The sequence below is a fragment of the Squalius cephalus genome (genome assembly GCF_949319135.1).
Source record: "Squalius cephalus genome assembly, chromosome: 10".
Classification (NCBI taxonomy): Eukaryota; Metazoa; Chordata; class Actinopteri; order Cypriniformes; family Leuciscidae; genus Squalius; species Squalius cephalus.
This window is the reverse complement of record NC_137131.1, coordinates 19,525,231-19,545,262: the sequence shown is the minus strand read 5'-3', so window position 1 is coordinate 19,545,262 and position 20,032 is coordinate 19,525,231. Positions and strand designations below refer to the sequence as shown.

Here is a 20,032-nt window from a genome sequence, read left to right as displayed (position 1 = left end):
AAAAAAAATCTTGTGCTCAAACTTGACTTTTGACCTCTATTTTAAAGTTACTGTACTCTGCCTTTGGATTGTCAGCAAAAAGTGAGAAGTCATGATAAGGCAAAAGGCAGTAACTTCCACATTATCAATATTTGGTTGCTGATCACCATTAACAAAATCATTATAGTAACACCTGTATAAAATCTAGTGATCATGGCATTTATTTTGTATGATTTACAATTACTTATAGCCATCTACTTATTGATATCCTGTGCTTTGGTTGCATTCTGCATTATTAATACATTAGACATGACAAAATACCTCCATAGCAGTAAAGAGTATCTTCAATTGGTACCAAGTGGCATAGACTTGCTAAGCACGCGTTCAAAATGATCATGATAAAACAGATCCTCGTGCACATTAGACAAGGGGACTGGTTTATAGCGGTGGATCTGAAAGATGCATACTTTAACATTCAGATAGCCCCTCATCACAGGTGCTTCCCGAGATTCGTGTTCGAAGGTGTCGCACTCCTCACATTCACGAAAAACGCAGTGCTTTCCCCTTTGAGACTCAGTTGGGAGTGCGTTCTGGACTACCTAGATGACTAATGCATTTATTGCACAACCATCTGTGTTCTGCGTCTTTTCAGTATGTGGTGGTTTCAGCTGTCTGCCCTATTATTGCGCTTGTGCACTTCGCTCGTCCCGCGGATTTATTCCGGACGCTGTGATTGTAGGTAGGCTATAACCCGCTTGTAACAGCTGGTCTGATGTTGTATGCACCAGCACTTGTTTCATTATGTTGTATGCACCAATATACCCTTCTTGCTTCATTATTAACACTCCCTGTGATATATTAGTCCAGCATTGGCTCAACCGTGTTTAGAGCAGGGTTTAGAAGCTTTGGCACTCTGCCAGCTAGATGCATGAGCGTTTCAACCAGGTCCTGTACCCGAACTGGGTGAGGTGGGGCTTTAGTTCTTTGTTGTAATCATCTGCTACGGCATGTGTACAATTTTTCTGTCAACTCTGCATATATCCTTCACGATCAATATTGCACGTTTGTCGATGGAGCGGGTTCAGACCATATTAAATGTTCTGACCGCGTTTGTGCAGGACAAAGCTCTGAGGACATCAGAAGTTACAGGGACTGATGGCAGCTGTACAAAGTACACAGGCTACACCGTTATTTCAATTTGAATGGACATTAAAACAAAGGCAGAACACCGTACAATCTGATAGGTAGCATTATTTGATAGAACACCGGCACAGTAACTTCATATTGACGAACGGCTAAACAAAGGCAGAGTACCGTAACTCAATTTGAGCGTTCCAAAGCAAAGCCAAAGAGCGGTAACTGGTGTTACGGTGTTCTGCCTTGGTTTCTCATGGGCTTTTGGAAGTTACTGTTAAGACAACCCATTATTTTCTCGAAAAAACAACAGAATTGACTCAAGATACTTATCCACATGATAAAGGAGGTCTTGAATGTGCCAAAAATATCTATAACTCTTTTTCGACCAAAAACTAAGTTATGTTTTTTTGCATGGCAGTATTTGTCTGCTTCTTCATCTTTGGGCACTTTTAAGGGTTGATATTTATTAAAATGTAACAGATTTCAAGACATTACAACTGTCTTGGACATTTTTAACCATGCATTCATCATTCATTTTTGCCACTTTTCAAATGACTAGATGTGTAGCTTTAATTGTTTTGCCCTTGTTGCAGACCCAGACGTTCAGTCTATGAAAATCCATCATAAAGTAAAATTATTATTCTGTCACATAGTTGTGGAGTTATTCCCTTTACACTGAACAACTGTGCCCTTATTAAAGGTTTTTTTTTTTTTTTTGTCATGGAAATTCGCCAGTTCACCAAAACTTACAATAGTTATGATTTACCATGAGAATGAGTTGTATGCATCTTGCCTGTGCTCTTGCTGTTGTAATATTAGCTAAGCTGCTCTCTATCTCCCTTGTCATGTGCATGTTGATGTATGAAGCATACATTCCTGTTTCTTTACGTGTGTGTCAGCAGTCAGACTGTATGTTTCGGCAGGTCGGACATTAAAGCCGGTCGTGCACACACATGTGCAGGTCTGTATGGAGCAGCTGTCGACCTGTTTGTTGAAAGTCTTCCTCTCCTCTTTTCTTCTCCTGTCCTCTGAGAAATGGTCATGTCATGTTTTACTTCAAAGACCATTGATTTATACCTACCTTAGGAGTACCGATATAGAGAGAGAGAGAGAGAGAGAGACAAAATGAGAGCAGGACGGAGGAAAAGTCTTATGTGAGCTTTGTCTCTCTAGACTAGTAACTGTGGCCTGAATTTTACTCTGACCCCGGAGCTGTCTCTTCCTCTCTCTCTCCTCCTGCCTGAGAAATGAAAGATGTGTCCCCATCGATACGCGCTTTAACATCTGAGGTTCAATGCCACGATTGTCCCTGAACCTTTTGCCCCGACACTGATTTACAGCTCTTCATCCATACACAAAAATACACCTGGTAACATATTTGGACATGGAACAAAGGGTTGCTCATTCTGAAGGATTTAGTTCAAGGCAAGCTCACACTACACAACTTTTGCCTGGATTTTGCTGTCGCAGACAGATTTCCAAGGTCTGCGACAAAGCTCCGGATCACGGCCAAATCTGTGTTTGTTGCAGTCTCCTGTCTCAAGCAGTCACAGACGGTGTGATATTTTCAAACCAGTTTGATATTATCGCCTCGTGATCTTGTAGTGTGTGCAATGCAGTGACAAGGTGGAAATAATCCAGCCAATCACAGTGCAGATGGTAAAAAAGGGAAATATCTCGTATTCACTTGCATGAATTTATGCGAGAAAATTTTCCGCTGTTGGTTGGGACTGCCTCTTTACCAAATGTGTTGTAGTTTGTGCACATTGTCAGTGTTGTGTTGTGTAGAATGCGCACTGCAATGAAGACGATGACAGATGACAAGAAACCTGGTTGTGTAGTGTGAACAAGTGTTGCGTGGGGTTCAAAAGATGTTTTCTATTTATATGCTACATAAGTGACTATTACCAATGTCGCCGGTGAAGTGTGTCTTAAATCTGTCACTTGCAGTTCCTTTACAGGATGCTAGATGGCCGCCAAAGGGTTCCAAAATTAACACTCATCAAGTGCCAAATGTTAGTAAAAAGTGGTTATTCGCCAGTTGGTCAGTTACTTTATAAGGAACATAAATTATATATTTTTTTATTTTGGACCCTAGATGCATATGTAGGCCTTTAGCATATCAGTAGGTTTTGAGACAAAGTCATTGCCATACCTTGATCAGCCCTCGACTCTCCTAGACATGAATGTTTTTCATGCCCTCATGTTTTCGAAAAAGAACTGTAACTGAGAATTTAGTTGTTTAAAACCAAACACTTAATGTTAAAATAGCTGCTTCTGGCATTTGATGCTGGTTTAACATCACACTGATGTTGAAGTTTATGACATCTGCTAACAGCGTGCAGAATTACCTCCCACTACCTTTTCATGTCTTCGTCCATATTCTCTACCCCTCTCTTCACCTACATGTTGCTTCTCAATGGCATTCTGTGAAACCATATTTCATCCACAGACAGAATAACTTAACTCCCTCTATTCCCTCCTAAGGAGTACATTGGCTTCCTGTATTTGTGGCCTCTGGCTGGAATGGGAGTGAGTTACAGTAGGATAAGTAGCATAGGTCTAGTGATTACAGATAAAAACACAAGTAGGGAGAATATTGTGTTCATTAAATGTGCTTCATAGAGCCTGGGAATTTCATAGAGCAGCAAAGAGGCAGAATGTTTTGAGGATTGGCCTTAATCCCTCATTCTATATGAGAACAAAGATTTGTTTCCTTATGGTTTATGTAGATAGAGTCCACCATGCTGAATCTGTGACCTCTCAGAGCCTACATCCTCCTCTGTTCCCATTTACTGTCATGAGACTAGACTTACGGTGGTTTAGTTTAATTAAAAACATATTCGTTATAGCTTTGCTGCACATGATCAGGTTTCAGGTTATGTAACATAGCTCAGCATGGTTGGAACATTGTTTCTCTTCAAGGTGTGTCTGAAATACTGATGATGTATTTAATGTTAAATGTTGCTCATAAACCATTTGTGATGCGATCTGGGAAAACCCATCACATGGTGAAATTTAATCTATTACGATACCATATTAAAGCTGGCTTCAAGCAATTTCCAAATCTGTTTTTATTTCTTTCATCGTTTGTCGGTAACAAAAGTTATGGTTATCTCAAGTCGGCTGATCGCTATGATTTTCAGAAACAGAATTTTGAGAAAAACAGGTTTGATTAACAGTCACGTCCTGCTAGCGGGACGATTGGCGCTCTTTTTTTTATTGCCTTTTTTTCATATCACATATTTTAGCTATCATCATAGATCATTCGAAAGCTTACTAACTCAAAATTCATCCTGTGAAAACAGTTTTGAAATTGGACGATTGAGAGGTGAGCAAGATCTTTTAAGCGAGCAGCTACTTCAGACTCCGTTGTTCTCTTGTGCTCCGCATCTCACAATAACGTTGGATAAAACCCCCCCCCCAAAAAACCCTTGCGTACCGTTGTAATTTACACAGGACTAGTGGGAAATGCGCATTGATATACCTTTATTCTAGATGGTATGTGGTTTATTTTGCTAGGTGAACTGTCTTTGTAGTGTTAAGAGAAGGAGAGCTATGGGCGAATATGTTTTTGTTTTGCACCTCCGCCATGCGTGTTCTTAAAGAGAAAGACAGTCTTTTCAGCTTGCCACTATAAAGCGCTATTTTTCTGCACTAAACTAGTGAATTTTGCCAAGATATATTTAGAGATGATAGACAAGATGTTATAGAATAATAATTTACTGAAAACCCAATTTTGACAAAAAAAAACAACAACATTCAACCTATTTTTAGACCGTACTGAAAACGTACCAGTGCGACATCCGATGGGTTTTCCCAGATCGCATCACATTTTTGTTATGATGATGAGGAAGGAGAACCCAGGCGCAGACAAAGTACACTAAACACGATTTATTATAGGCAAAAGGGGAAAACAAAACCCACGAGGGGGTGAAACAAGGCAGAATGAACTACAAAGACAGAAAACACTAGACTAACACTCAGACGATAAACTTAGACAATAAAGACAGGATCAAAAACTTCTAACTAGACAAGACTTTCTTCAGGTAACTCACGGGGGTATCAGACAAGGATAGACAATGTACCGACACAGGACAGCAAACACAAGGGGATTAAATAGGGATCAAACTAATCAGGAACACAGGTGAAAGCAACAATCTAATAATTACAAGATGAGATAACAAGGGGGCGGGGCAAGAGAACGAGACAACACAAGCACATGGCACAAACAAAAGGCCATGTGCTTGCACACAAAACACGGGTCTGTCATGATTCTGCCTCAAGACTAAAGAAAATCACGGACACGAGTGCAGAATCATGACAGAACCCCTCCCTCAAGGAGCGGCTTCCAGACGCTCCTCAAGGGAACATCAAACGCGGGACAAGACGGACTGAGACATAGACACGAACCAACAAAACATGACAAATACTAACAACGGCAAACATGAATAAACAATTGCAGGGTTGGGGTGAAAAATCAAAAACAACAGACAAGGCAGAGGAGGTGGAGACAACACAGAGTTCATGGGGGAATGTCCAGGGTGGATGGGAGGACTGGGGGGAAACACAAAGTCCTTGGGGGGCAGTCCAGGGTGAACAGGCGGGTCAGGGGTCTTGGGTCTTCGGGATGAGGGTGTGGGCTGCGGGCAACGGGTCCGGGCAGGTTTGGGTGGGGACACACGAGGAGCAGTCTTAGGAGAAACAGACCGGGGTGAAGTGGTGACAGGGGTGTCCGGGGAAACAAACAGAGGTCGGGTGACAGCTGGTACGGGGCTGGACACATTAGCTGGGACAGGGCTGGACAAATTAGTTGGGACAGGGCTGGACACAGACATCCTCCAGTCAGTTGGGACAGGGCTGGACACAGACATCCTCCTGTCAGCTGGGACAGGACTGGACACATCTGCTGGGACAGGACTGGACACATCTGCTGGGACAGGACTGGACACATCTGCTGGGACAGGACTGGACACATCTGCTGGGACAGGACTGGACACATCTGCTGGGACAGGACTGGACACATTAGCAGGAACAGTGCAAGCGGTGGCTGACTTAGGAACAGCGCTCTGAGTGGCTGGCCTCAGACCAACACTGGCTGCAGCAGACTGGGGTACGGCGCTCACAGACTCAGGACAAGACATGGCGGGGACTTCAAGGATTTGGACAAGACGTTTTAAGTATTGAGACAATGCATCGGCAACAACGAGGACAGGCATCTTCTGAGAAGCAGAAACCGACCGCAAGACAGCTTCAGCAGCTGAATCGGCCGCTGCTCTCTCTACAGCACACACGACTGCGGGCTCGGGAACAGCGTTTGCAGTGGCGGGCTCTGGAACAGCGCTTGCAGTGGCGGGCTCTGGAACAGCGCTTGCAGTGGCGGGCTCTGGAACAGCGCTTGCAGTGGCGGGCTCTGGAACAGCGCTTGCAGGAGCGGGCTCTGGAACAGCGCTTGCAGGAGCGGGCTCTGGAACAGCGCTTGCAGGAGCGGGCTCTGGAACAGCGCTTGCAGGAGCGGGCTCTGGAACAGCGCTTGCAGGAGCGGGCTCTGGAACAGCGCTTGCAGGAGCGGGCTCTGGAACAGCGCTTGCAGGAGCGGGCTCTGGAACAGCGCTTGCAGGAGCGGGCTCTGGAACAGCGCTTGGGACAGCTAGAGATGAAGAGCGAGAGGCTCCCTTTCTCCTCTTCTTTCTCCTTGAACGCGAAGCCGAATCTGTAGCTGGGCTAGCGACCAGTTGGAGATGTTCAGCTGGAATCGTAACAGGAGCAGGGATGGCGTTCTCGGGCAGCGCTGACTCGGTCGAGGAAGACTCAGACGGGGAATCCCAGGAAACTCGTCTCCCTCGTTTACCACGGAGAACAATGGGAACAGAAGAGGCCTCAGGAGAAGAAGTGGAACTAGCCTTATCACCAAGGGCAATAACGGCCAGGACGCGACCCTCTGGGATCACAGGAAGCTTGGCAGAAGGTGGAGAGGACAACCACCATTGTTCCCGGAGCTCCGACTGCCACTTGAGAAGAGACACACTGTCTGCTGGGTTCAATGCTGGTCGGTACATTCTGTTATGATGATGAGGAAGGAGAACCCAGGCGCAGACAAAGTACACTAAACACGATTTATTATAGGCAAAAGGGGAAAACAAAACCCACGAGGGGGTGAAACAAGGCAGAATGAACTACAAAGACAGAAAACACTAGACTAACACTCAGACGATAAACTTAGACAATAAAGACAGGATCAAAAACTTCTAACTAGACAAGACTTTCTTCAGGTAACTCACGGGGGTATCAGACAAGGATAGACAATGTACCGACACAGGACAGCAAACACAAGGGGATTAAATAGGGATCAAACTAATCAGGAACACAGGTGAAAGCAACAATCTAATAATTACAAGATGAGATAACAAGGGGGCGGGGCAAGAGAACGAGACAACACAAGCACATGGCACAAACAAAAGGCCATGTGCTTGCACACAAAACACGGGTCTGTCATGATTCTGCCTCAAGACTAAAGAAAATCATGGACACGAGTGCAGAATCATGACAATTTTACTTTATTAATTTAATGATTTTGAAGTGGAAAAGGATGAGAATACATGTAGGGTGGGAATTGGTGTTATCTATTGTAAATTGATTGGATTGTAAAAAATTGACCGGCTGAAAAATACAGGTGGATATTTAGAAGACTAGTTATTACATAGTTGTTACATAATAGTTACATAGTAATAACATGATTATTAATATAAGATGGCTGACAAAATATGTAGTTAATTTTTTTTTTAAATAATGTGCACAGAATCATTCATAATATGTCCAAGAACACATCTGAACATATATTGTTTTTTTTTTTCTTTCTTTTTTTTTTTGTTTTTTTTTGAATTTCACATCCAGGTACAATGAGAATGAAAAGTACATTGTAGTGGTGTGTATGTTGAGTTAGAGGGTTTGTTTGCTTCTCTTTAGAAAAGCTGTATCAGATTTGGTTTTGTTGGCAATGAGGGAGTGACATCACTTCCTGTGCCCAAATCCAGGCCCTTGGCCTTTTACCAAAAGTGTCTATGAATCAAGAATTTTTCTTGGAAGTTTCTAGCTTCATTTTAAGTGGGCACTTTAGAAGTAATTTGAGTACCCTCAATGCCAGAAATGTTCTTGTTTTGAATTTCTACTCGAGCATTTCCTGCCTCTCCATGTGACCTTAACCATGTTTCACTCACTCTCTAAATTCAATAATGCTCAAAAACTACTTTGAGTATCTGCGGTTTGAGATAACTCTCTGTTATTTTACCCTGAAGATTTAATCTGCGTGAAAGCAACAATAATTCTCAGAAGATCCGAGGACATAAAAGCAAACTGTGGTGAATTAAAAGTGAAGTGAGAGTGAAGTGCCAGAGTCCCTCTCTATTTTCTGCTTCTACTTCACCTAAAAATTAAAAGTCTTAATTTACTCCCCCATGCATTGAAACTCCGAGTTTCTTTTGTGGAACACAAAATGGAGAAACTTTGAAGACTGAGCTAGTTGCTCATTTCTGCCAAATTACAATAAATTTAAAAACTTTAAAGCTTCAAAAATGATGCAAAAGCACCATAAAAGAGTTGTCTGGGCTATTGTGCGCTCTACTATCAGTCACTTTGTGTTATTGCTTAGAATTGAAATTGAATGTAGTTAATTACTGAAAAACTACTTCTTTTGAGTTAAATCTTTTCAAAGAATCACTTTATTGAGTTCATGGTCTGAAATTGATTCATTCACAAATTAGATTGATTGAGTAGAGATAGCTGCAGGGCTATTAGGCTGCTGTCACTTTAAGAGCTGCAAGGATCCAATATACTGCTATGCGTTCTTTGTCAACTTAAGACATAAACTTTACGTTCACTTAAGACAGAGCCAACTGTGTTTGCGAGGATATTTTAACATATTTTTGTGTGTATTTGTCCATTCAAGTGCAAAAAGATGGGGAAGAGAACTTCAGTATCGCGCACTATTCAGAATTAGAGGCGGAATTGAAGTTTAATTTATAACAAGTATCCGATTCCTGACCTTAAGTATCCAAATCCAGAATTAGAATCGATTTTCGATTCCCAACACTATGTATAACTATCTTTCTACTCTGGAACACAAATAAGATATTTTCAAAAATGCTTTCTTACCAAAACAATTAAAGTGAGTGGGGTCCAATGTTGTTTGGACCCTGACATTCTTCAAAATATCTTATATTGTATTCCGCAGAAGAAAAAAGTACAGGTTTGGAACTACATGAGGGTGAGTGAATTTTCAATTCAAATGAGCTATTCCTTTACACTTTGGTCTATTCCTCACACAAAATTACATTAGAAGACTTATATGCACTTATGGACTACTTTTATAATATTTTTACCCCCTTTTGAAGCTTGAAATCTTCAGTACCCATTCATTGTAATTGCTTGGAAAAGAGCAACCAGCACAATCTACAGAATTGCTCCTTTTGTGTTCCACTGAAGAAAGTAAGTCAGGTTTGGAACGACATGAGAAAGAAAAAGATGACAGAGCTTTCATTTTGGTGTAAAGCTCTCAAGAGCAGCAAAAAGGTTTTTGGGCCTCATCAGATGCAGGGGTTCTTCTTTTCACATCTTTCACTTTTTCACTCTCAGTGAGCACTCTGAATTGTTTCTGTGTTGTACAGTATGGAAGCTCAAACACATGATCCCACGTAAAGCTCCGGAAAGTCATGCATTGGCGCTTCTCACTGAATGAGCTCAACGGGGGCGGCATACACGTGCACTGCTTGTGTGGACACACTCTTACACTCTTACTTTAGTACACACTCTACTGCGCTATCATGTCTATTTTCTGCTGTATCGTCTCATTTGTACAGAACAGTGTGGGATTTTTTTTTTCTTTTTTTTTCTTTTCTCTCGGTTTTACCCACAACCTGCCATTCAGGTCATTTAATTTGCAAGTGTGAGTTCGGACACTGTTTGTATTTCCCCACCTCAGAATTTGTGACAGGATGTGTGTGTGTGTGTGTGTGGTTTCTCTGTTCAGAGGTGCAAATGCAATATTTTTGCAAGTAAGCAAGATAATGATGCTGGTGGAGATAGAAGTGAATTTACTGTAAATGGCAGGGAGCTGTGTGTGTGTTTGTCAGAAATGTACTGTATGGTGTAGACCCGGTTACAGATGTGATGTGGGTTTGTCACTGAGCATCAATGAAACAGGTGCATGTGGGTGTTAGTCACATATTTCTCTTTGCAAGGCAGCAGAGGCTTTGACAGGTTGTCACAATTTTTTTATTTTTTTTTGCAGCGCAGTATGTGTTTACATTACACAGTTCATCTGGAGCTAGAAAAAACATTTGTTTAAAGTAAATATTGTTTACGGTGTTAAAGGGGAGAATTCAAATGTTCCTTGATCCTTTGACAGTTAAGAGTTTGTTATACTATAAAAATACCCTGTTAGTTTCAAAACTCAAAACTTTCTTGTTATTCTAAAAACTGCTTTTATTGAAACCAAGGCCCGCAAACGACAGGATCTAAAAAGCGGAGACTTGTGACGTCACAGGGCAGCTTTGGCCCCGCCAACTGGAGCGTTAGTGAACAGTGACATGAGAACGAGAAAAGATCTATACAGGATCAATACCATTACCTTCCAAACGATCCTAATGCTAGCATAGTGGGTTTTTTTCCCCCAACAATGTGAATGTCTCAGCAGTGTATTATTTGTTTGTATTCGGTGTATTTCACTGTGGATTATTTGGTATATTTCGGTGCAGGCTTTGCAAACAGACTTTTACCATATGGATCTGCCAGCAACACCACAAACATGTAAGTAGTCATGTTTATTCTAATGCCTGATCTGTGATCAGTGATTTCTGATGTAATTATTCAAGTTCAGACAGATTATATCTCAAAATATTGTTCAATACTGTTTATGCATCAGTAAATCAAGCCAGTGACTAAACAATCAACTTCACGTCGTTTCTCTTAGTAGGATGAAAATAATATTATTTAAACTGTGATTAAATTATATAAAGAAAGCAATCAAAGAACGCTCCCTTTCCAATTGCCCAAGCTGTCAATCAAACAGCGTGAATTTACCTGGACACTTGCCAAAACTTGTTGAAATCAATCATCACAAAATCATGATGCTGTTACAATGTACTACAGCACAATGAAGCTCTTACTGTGTTTACATCGTGTTTGCATTGTTAGTTGGTGAAAGCCAGAGGTGTAAAGTCCAGGTTCAGAAAGTAAAAGTCCTCCTCAGTAGCTATTGTTCCAATCACCTGGATTTGCTAATTAGCACCATTTTTCAGCCAGGAGATAGAACTAATTAGTGAAATCAGCTGGCTGAGTTCATGGGTGGAATAAATATATGGCAGGACTTTTGATTTGTGACCCCTGGACTTTACACCTCTGGTGAAAGCATTTGTGAGAGTGCCGAAATTGCGTTGCAATGATAGGATCTTTTCATACGCGATCAACAGACTGTCTGTCATCTGCTCAATGCTCATCACTGCAACCTTTCATGTGATGGGAATAGATAATTATGATCACGATTCCTTAATCTCGATAGCTGTAATAGTAAAAACGTAGTCAAAGTTTTAGAGAGAGTTCCACATGTAATACTAGCTATTTCATATGCAAACATGTCAGCCAATCACAGCAGTGGGCGTTTACACCGAAGTCTCACAGCAGACATGCCCCTTCAAACAGAGCATTCAAATCAGAGGCTAAAATCAGGCTTGGAAAAATGCCTTTTATTTATAAATTATGAAAATTGTTGATGTTAAAATCATACTAACATTATAAGGGCACCCCAGGAAATATTATAAAATAATAAAATAATCCAGTCCACGACCCCTTTAATGGCTCCCATTGGGTCATTGACAAATAAGAGTGTTCATGATAAAAAATGTTTTAAGACTATTTATAAGAAAAGTTCACATGCATCTAGCAATTATATATTTACCTTGCACCTTGAATACATATGAGTGTGCACATCTTAATATTTCTTTTCAAAAAAGCTTTTCAAATATATTAAGGTAAATTTCATTTATTATTTATTTAGAAATATTGTTATATTTTTGGGGAGTTATCATCAGCAAAATTATGATTTCCAGTCATTCAAGTCATTAAAATTGATGGACAAATTTTTACCAGTTAATCGTGTCGCCCACCCCTAATTTTCTCTATGGTCGTTTGGGACTGGGGAGGGAGTTTTGAGCTCTCAAAGTTTGATAATGTTTTCATAGTACAATTAACTTTTATTTCTGAAGATCAAGGATAATACATGTATATATATTTCATGATATAACAACTTAAAATGTTTACTTATTTAGCACTTTTTGGACACATAGACATTATTACAAAGTAGCTTTACAGGGTGTCAGACCTAAAGCCCCTCAAAGAGGTGACACAAGGCAACGAAACCTCCATGAGCGTAAAGAAGAAGTCTTTTGAGGAACCAAGGATGAAAGTGCAGAGCTGGTAGAATACGACATTAGAAGAAAGATCAGAGGTGTATCTGAAGTGTTGGGATTTGAAGCTGAGCTCTTTAAGGTGCGAGAGTGCTGGGCTTCTTTTCAAGCCTTTAGGCCTGCTAAACTGAACAACGGTGTCTCTTATTCTTGTATTTCTGTGGGCGTCCAGCCTGGAGCTAGCAGACAGCCACAGACCCTAACAGCTGCCAGATAGGACCAGTTTGACCTCTGCTCGCTCAAAGAGGGAGCACAGACACACAGACAAAGGGGAAAAAACATGGAGATATGTAGAACAGTCATTCTCAACTAGGAGGGGTGGAAAGACTTCAATTTTAGCTTTCATAAACCAATAAATTATGACCAGAAACAGTACAAGGGGTACAAGAAATCGAAAGCAACTTGAGCAATAAATGTCCTGCCTTCAAGTTAACAGAGCCAATACAGTTGCACATTTGTGCAACTTTTTTATTATTCTTTTTTTTAAATTTAGCAATTAGCATGATAATTAGCATGATTTGAGCTGTTGTGCACAGTAACAAAGTATCTCCGCTATTGTAAATAAGTAAATTTTTCGGTGAGACTTTTACATTGACTTTACTATGTTTCAAAGCATAACATTGCACTTTTTACTCCACTACATTTCATAAAAACTTAGTTATTTCATTATTTTGAACTGAAGAAATCAACACCCACTCCGAGACGCGATAGCCATGTCTTATTAATGGACGAGCCGATAATTTTTGTCTCTTACACTGTGTCTACACTGGACACAGCTTTTGTTGTGCTGCAACAGCTAGAAGCTGTCCATGGATGCGACAGCAATCATTGCAAATCCATTTGTCCTTGGTTTTAGAAGTAGCGCAAGCACGTGGAGTATATCAGAAATAGAACGGGGCGTCAGTTTACTGTCGGAAATGTTGTTGTGTCGCGCTGCATCCATTGTAGACAGCATCACTGATTATAATGGGTTCTATTTGCTTTTGTCGCGTCGCACAGCTTGTGTCTGTTGTAGGTGTTCATCAAGGCTGCATTTGAAGCAGTAATGTTGTGAAATATTGTTAAAATTGGAAATAAGCTATTACTCCAGTCTTCAGTGTCTTAGAAATCATTCTAATATGCTGGGAGCCTCAGACAGCTTTGGTTGTCTTTCTAGATGTGAGAGGACAGTCCATTTGGCCCATTAAGAGAATGTAATGAAATGTTTTAATAACTATTATTGGTCTTGTATTGGACTAAATGCTTCTTTTTGTCTCCCAAAGCTCAACAGGAAACCAAGGATGGCACATATTAAAGGGGTGGTTGATTATGATTTCACTTTTCTAACTTTAGTTAGAGTGTAATGTTGCAGTTTGAGCATAAACAACATCTGCAAAGTTACAATGCCCAAAGTTCAAAGCAAAGGGAGGTATTTGCTTTTTAAAAAATTGCTTTTTAAGGACTACAACAAACGGCTGGTAGGGACTACAATGAGCTTCCTCCCGGGTTAGTGACATCACCAACCCTAGAATTACATAAACCCTGCCCACGTAACACGATTTATCGATTATCAAGACAGAATATACTAACCAATGACTAGAAGATAACTACACATAAGCTACATAAATTCATCAACTAACCATTCAGAAATGTCCTGTTGCTTCTATATGTTGTCACTTCTTCTTAAGTCTCTCCATCTTTGTCTGACTCTGGTTTGAACATAAAAGGCTAAAAGTTTTTGAAATGTTCAGTACATGTCTGTGTGAGTGCAAGCTGTTGAAGCTCCGCCCCCTATACTGGGAGCAGCAGCTTATTTGCTTTTAAAGGAACAGACACAGAATGGTGCGTTTTTGCTCACCCTCAAAAAGTGACAATTTTAACATGCTATATAAAAATATATGTGGGGTATTTTGAGCTAAAACTTCACATACACACTCTGGGGACATCAGAGACTTATTTTACATCTTGTGAAAAGGGCATTATACCACCCATTTAATTATATTTTATGTTTTATATTCCTCCAAAAATGTAGTGTTTTTCCAGATAATTTGGAAGAATAATCTTACCTCATCAACTTAGAATAAAACTCTCCCACAGAAGACCTATTTTTAAAATAAATATCTCTCTTGAAATATACACTATACAAAATGAATGTATTGAAAGCATTCAGGTTCATTTTTTTCTTCATGGGAACACATTTTTGATTATGGCCCCTGATTTCAATTCCATTTTTGTTGGAGAATCACACAACAAATGCTCGGCTTCCCTCTATTATTCTCCAAATCATCCGTATTTTCTTTCCCTGAAGCACTTTGTCTTGTAGGCCCTTTTCCCTAAGCAGTTAAATAAAGAAACAACATGGCTGCCCAATAAGAGCTGTAATCTTTTGGCCGTCTTCCAGACTCTGGCTGGCTGGTGCTTGTTATTCCTCTGTTCACTCTGTGAAGGAAAAAGTGAGTTTGAGTGATCTCAGCCTTTGGTGAGGGACGAAGGCGTGATGCCGTCGGTTAGACAGGCAACAAACTCTGTTCCGCTGGGAGGAAGAGGGAGGTAGTGGAGGAGGATGGAGTATTGAAGTCACACAAGTGACTGTTAACCTCTTTATCTGTGATTTTAAATCTACGTGTTTTCCCAAAAAGGGCTGTTTTATTAGAGCACATCAAAGTGCAGTTTCCTTGCGCACTTACGAGATTAAGTCAAGGGCTGCGTGAGATTGATCAAGCCTGTAGAAAAAAACCCCCATTGAAATTCAGAGGTCATTCAAGCCTTGAATGCAAGCGTTTCTGTCATCACTACAAATACCTTACTGTTCAAAAGGTCTGTAAGATTTTTTTTATGTTTTTGAAAGAAGTCTATGCTCGCCGGCTGCATTTAATTGATCAAAAAATATACAGTAAAATGTACAAAAAGAACAAAATAACTATATCCATGTGAAATAAACATTATAAATTCTTTATTTTCACTTTTGATTAGTTATGTCCTTAAACTGACTGACCCCAAATTGCAATGGCAGTGTATATAGGAAGTCACCTAAATATCTTGATTCTGATATTATTTAGGCTACATAATGTAATATCATTCCAAACTAATAAGAGCTAATATGCTGTGGAACACTGAGTAAAAAAGAAGATTTCTGAAGACTTGGAATATAGTGCACAAGTCCTGTGGGCCATTTTTATGATTCTTTTGTGGTACTTTTTGTTATTATGGAGCCCCTGTCTTCATTTACTTAAAATATATGGAAAAGAGTGACTATGATATTCTACATAATCGTAGTAACCATATTCACAATAAACTATGTGGTGTACACCGATTTTAATCACAACAAACAGGCATGTAAACACCTTAATCACATTACGGGTAATGTACGATTTGTATTGTATGCAAGAAAGAAAGTAATGCGGATTTGGAACTACATGAGAGAGCACAACATATCGCCAAATCTTCATTTTTGGATGAACAACTAAAATCAGTCTTTGCATAACACTTTACCTGAAGACATACATAAGACAGTTTGAAAAGAGGAATCTTTCTATCTCCCTCTCTCACACTCTGTAATAGTTTCCAAATGTTTTTCTGATCATTATCGCGTGTGGTTGTGTGTTTGTCGTGTTGAAGCTGAAATGTGAGTGCATGGTGTGGACAGAGAAAGAAAGACAGACCTGCAAGAGGACTTAACCTCAAGCTCTCTCGCGGGAGCTTACTTCCTCAGGAAAAGACTTCATACGTTTACATGTGTCACTCAGTGTGATTGAGGAATGTGTGCATTAAAGTGACCATTTCTTTAAAAAATCAGTCAGTCAGCTCTAAGAATAATTGGCTACATTCAGGGTTAGTGGGCAGTTCCCCACTGCTGCAACAACAATTGCAACAACTGCTGTATGATGATTCAGTATTCAGGTTATAGATGAATATCTAGCTATCTTCTGCCACTCTGAACTGAAATCTCATTCTCCTGCATATTGCTTGCTAAAATGGCTGTCTCTGATGAAATCTGCAAAATCTAATTTTGGCTAGTCAGCTATAGCCACTCACAAATGCTGCATCCAAGACTGTGTGCTGTCAAAGTAGGTAATGCATTTGCAAGAATGTAAGAGCATTCTTCTTACAAGTTAAAAGGTTTGCTCTAATAGTATGCATGTGTTTAGACATACAAATCGATTATGACGTCTCCTCCATTTAAGGTAAAAAAAACCCCTTGCAGCTGTGGTTAGCAGAACTTTACCGTAAAAAATACAGTAGCAACGTTTGAAGTTTTACAGATTGACCTTCAAAATTTCACAAGCTGAGGTATGGCGCACAGTGTCATACACATAAACAAAAAAACATTACATTACAAACATTAATAAGAAGTTATTATATAAGTTATTTATTTACTTATTATATAAAATAAGATGTAACATAAAACCCTAATGTACATAACTTATAAGAACAAACTAAGAAGAAAACAGTTATTCAATTAAAAACCATCGAGTGGTGTCAAACAGAATTGTGGGATTGTCAATTGATGTTTTTTTTTCATTGTAAATTACAAAATGCTTTGTTTTTTTTTCACTTGCAATATCTGTAAAATTGCATTAAAAATTCGAAGATACGCTGATTGCCATACAGAAACCTGCGATTAATTTGCGTAAAAAAAAAAAAAAATTATTCAATCAACAGAATTGTTTTTGTGTGTCACAGTTGAAATGAATTCAAATGAAAAGTTTCCCCACTGTATCTTTTTTTTTTCTTTGAGACTCATTGGAGACACACTGGCTTTACTGTCTGAGTCTGCTCATCTGCCCAGGTTGTCCTGAGCTTTATCGGCTGATGGGTAAAGGGTAAATGCAATCATCCCATGCTCCTTCGCTTTCTCTTGGCAGGAGAGACATAAGCCTAGCTGTAGGGACCTCTGTCTACACACACACACACACACACACACACACACACACCCTTATGGGTCCTTCATCTACTAGATTTGGTAGCTGATTACCATCTGAGCTCGAGAGAAACATTCTTCATTCATCCTCCCTTGTGATCTTACTGCCATTTGGCATGTCTCTTGTTAAAGCTGACCTTCAGCTGGAAGGTGCTCAACTTATTAAAGCACAACCTAAACATAAATGGAGATCTAATGACCTGCGGTGAATTAGACCAGACAAGTCTTGTGACCATTCGAAACGGAACTGCACCTTGAACCTTTCGCCATCATTTCAATGTAGCTGCCAAGAGGGTCCTGTTTAACATTCATCACCGATGGCTGAACAGTATCATTAGGTGCTGTTATCTTCACACAGTGCTTGTTTTTCTCCTCATTATTCCATGATCTCTTTCTCTGTTGTGTTTCAAGGTCATGGCTCAGAGCGTGTGTCCGTTCCAATTCTACGGTACAAACACATCACTGCTTGCTTAGTTTCTGTGGTAAGAGCCTCACTGACCTCCTCGAATGTGGGCCAATTAAAGGAGTCTCTGACATAGGAGGGCACTAACGTGTGAAGCCTTTTTGCTTTGTGAAAGTGATTAAGAGGGTAAATCTTCCCATTTAGGGAGAGAGAGAGAGAGAGAGAGAAAACTGTAGAGAGAGTCGAGGCTATTAAAGAGGACAGATGGATAGAAAGAGTCTTGGTAATGAGCAGGAAGTATGCTGTGTGCCAGCTTGTGCGTTTGTGGCTTGTGTATAATCTTTATGATGAATAATAATAATAATAATAATAATTAATCAATATATGATTATACACATTATTTATTAATTAATTGATATATATATATAATTTTGTATTATTATTATTATTATTATTATTATTATTATTACTATTATTAATAATCTAAATAATTAAAAAAGTTGTTTTTATTTTAATTTATACATAATATATTTTTTTATTTAGTATTGCATTTTTGTATTTTGTATACATGTTAATCAGAATGCAATAGTAAATAAAATATATTACTTATGAATGGTTAAAAACTATATAAATGAATAAATACATTATAAATAAATAATCATTAATAATGTGTATAATTTTATTTATTATTATTATTATTATTATTATTATTATTTTACCTGCATATCATGTAAGCAAATTGATATTTCCTTTAGTATTACCTTTTACAATGCAGCGAAATTCAGTGCAAACCAAATTCCACCATAAAGAGCGTGAATGACAAACCCATATGGATTTAATTTATAATTTGTTTATGTATATAATATATAAATTATTATGATGTAGAATATGTAAACCTATTGTAAACAATCTCATGTTCTCAACTGTGCTTAATAAAATCACATTGTTATGCTGGGGCAGGTACCGAAATGTGCAAAATTCTGATATTACTGTAATTTTTTTCCCAAACTTAAATTTTTTTATGGTTGTACCACACAATCCATTTTCTCTGTACTTAATTTATTGTCTGTTTTGTCTATTTACATGGTTGCATAATGGTCGACCCTCATCATTTAACAATGACAGAACTGCAATACGAAAACACTGCTTTCATTTTTAATTGTGCAGATTTGTTGCTAAGGGTTTTTATTATAACTGGCTTGAACATAGCCATATGGGATGCTTTGATCTTCTGCATACTTATGGCATGGATTTGAAGTGACTTTACAGAGTTCTATGTAAAAGCCTGTTCTAGTGATAAAATGTAAACAGTCAAACAATGTATCATTAGTAAAACACCATGTTTTCAGAATAATGAGGCAGAATGTGTATTTAGAATGTGTGTTCACGCCATGTTTTCTATTATTTGCAGGTCCATTGTCTCGGAGCCCTTGTGAACTTTTGCCAGTTGGGGTGGGTCACCCGGTTCAGGCCATGTTAAAGAGTTTTACTGCCCTATCAGGCTGCGCTAGCCGAGGAACCACCAGTCTTCCTCAAGAGGTGCACATCATCAACCTACGAAAAGGCAATGCACAAGGAGCCAGAGATAAACCAGCAGAGGTACAGTAAGGTTCCTTCACTACTAGGCCTCAAATGCTGCAACGGACCCTTATGTGCACTATGCCCGTTTCATATGCATCGATTAGCTCATTTCAGTTATGTCATAATTAAGCATTAAGAACATGAGAGGGATGTATGCTATCAAAAAACAGCATGACCTCAAATGTACTCTTAGTAAATAAAAATATGAATCGAACAAACCCCAAACATAATTACAGTCAAGTTAGTGTTTTAGTATTAACAATCTCTTGTGACAGCAGTTACCACAAAATAACAAAGTTGCATTGTTATTATATAGATACATGTTATTAGCATACAGGCTAACTTAACTAGTGACACTTATTCATTCATTTATTAAATCAATTAACTTATAAATGCATTGATGCTATATTTAGCTGCAGTGTTGACACTAAGGGTAATGACTGTTTTTCAGTAGCGCATTTTCAGATTGGTGTAGTTTTTCCAGTAAGCTAGTTTTTTCCAATTACTATCTGTTATGTGTGATAAATTGTTACTTCACTGTATCATGCCATTTTATTGAGCTGTTTCTCATAT

The 20,032-nt window shown here is 39.2% G+C and overlaps 1 protein-coding gene across 1 annotated transcript in view; it reads left to right on the top strand.

Moving 5' to 3' along the window:
• Window positions 1–20,032, top strand: part of tgfbr3 (transforming growth factor, beta receptor III) — a 115,587-nt gene that overhangs the window by 24,573 nt on the left and 70,982 nt on the right. Inside the window, exon 3 of the mRNA XM_079883193.1 lies at window positions 19,290–19,477. Within this exon, the coding sequence (XP_079739319.1) occupies window positions 19,290–19,477 (188 nt within the window). The remainder of the gene's footprint in view (window positions 1–19,289; window positions 19,478–20,032) is intronic.